At 61.2% G+C, this 405-nt stretch overlaps 1 protein-coding gene and 1 long non-coding RNA gene across 5 annotated transcripts in view; one reads left to right on the top strand and one right to left on the bottom strand.

Moving 5' to 3' along the window:
• PLD1 (phospholipase D1) overlaps positions 1–405 on the top strand; it is a 134,008-nt gene that overhangs the window by 38,727 nt on the left and 94,876 nt on the right. For 2 of the 4 annotated variants that reach the window (XM_006155054.3, XM_006155055.3), the window contains exon 2: positions 137–327. In XM_006155054.3, the coding sequence (XP_006155116.1) occupies positions 168–327 (160 nt within the window). In that variant the 5' untranslated portion in view covers positions 137–167. Of the gene's footprint in view, positions 1–136; positions 328–405 lie in introns of those variants that run through there. The other 2 variants (XM_027774422.1, XM_027774423.1) reach the window with 1 other exon arrangement.
• Positions 1–405, bottom strand: part of LOC106735547 (uncharacterized) — a 26,580-nt gene that overhangs the window by 12,099 nt on the left and 14,076 nt on the right. The gene's annotated exons all lie outside the window — the stretch shown is intronic.

Consider the following 405-nt stretch of genomic DNA (forward strand, 5'->3'; position numbering starts at 1 on the left):
AGCAGGAAGTCCACGTCCAGGCTGTCTGGAGGACTGGGGCTCCTGCTGGTCTAGTCCGTGTTCCCTACGTGGTATCTGAGCCTGGATTCCCTCGGCCTAGATGGTAGGTCTCGGTAACCCTTTCCTTCCTTTGCAGCCCCTCTGCTCTTCCTCTGCCCGGAGCTAACATGTCCCTGAAAAGCGAGCCCCGAGTGAATACCTCCGCGCTGCAGAAGATCGCGGCCGACATGAGCCACCTGATAGAGAACCTGGACACGCGGGAGCTCCACTTTGAGGGAGAGGAGGTGGAGTACGACGTGTCTCCCAGCGACCTCAAGATACAGGAAGGTGAAGCCCAAGGCGGGAGGGGGGAGGCCTGTCGGTCGGGCCGGGGGGCGCCGCCGAGTTTGGAATAACCAAGGGATC

Source organism: Tupaia chinensis, unplaced genomic scaffold, assembly GCF_000334495.1.
Source record: "Tupaia chinensis unplaced genomic scaffold, TupChi_1.0 Scaffold000430_1, whole genome shotgun sequence".
Classification (NCBI taxonomy): Eukaryota; Metazoa; Chordata; class Mammalia; order Scandentia; family Tupaiidae; genus Tupaia; species Tupaia belangeri.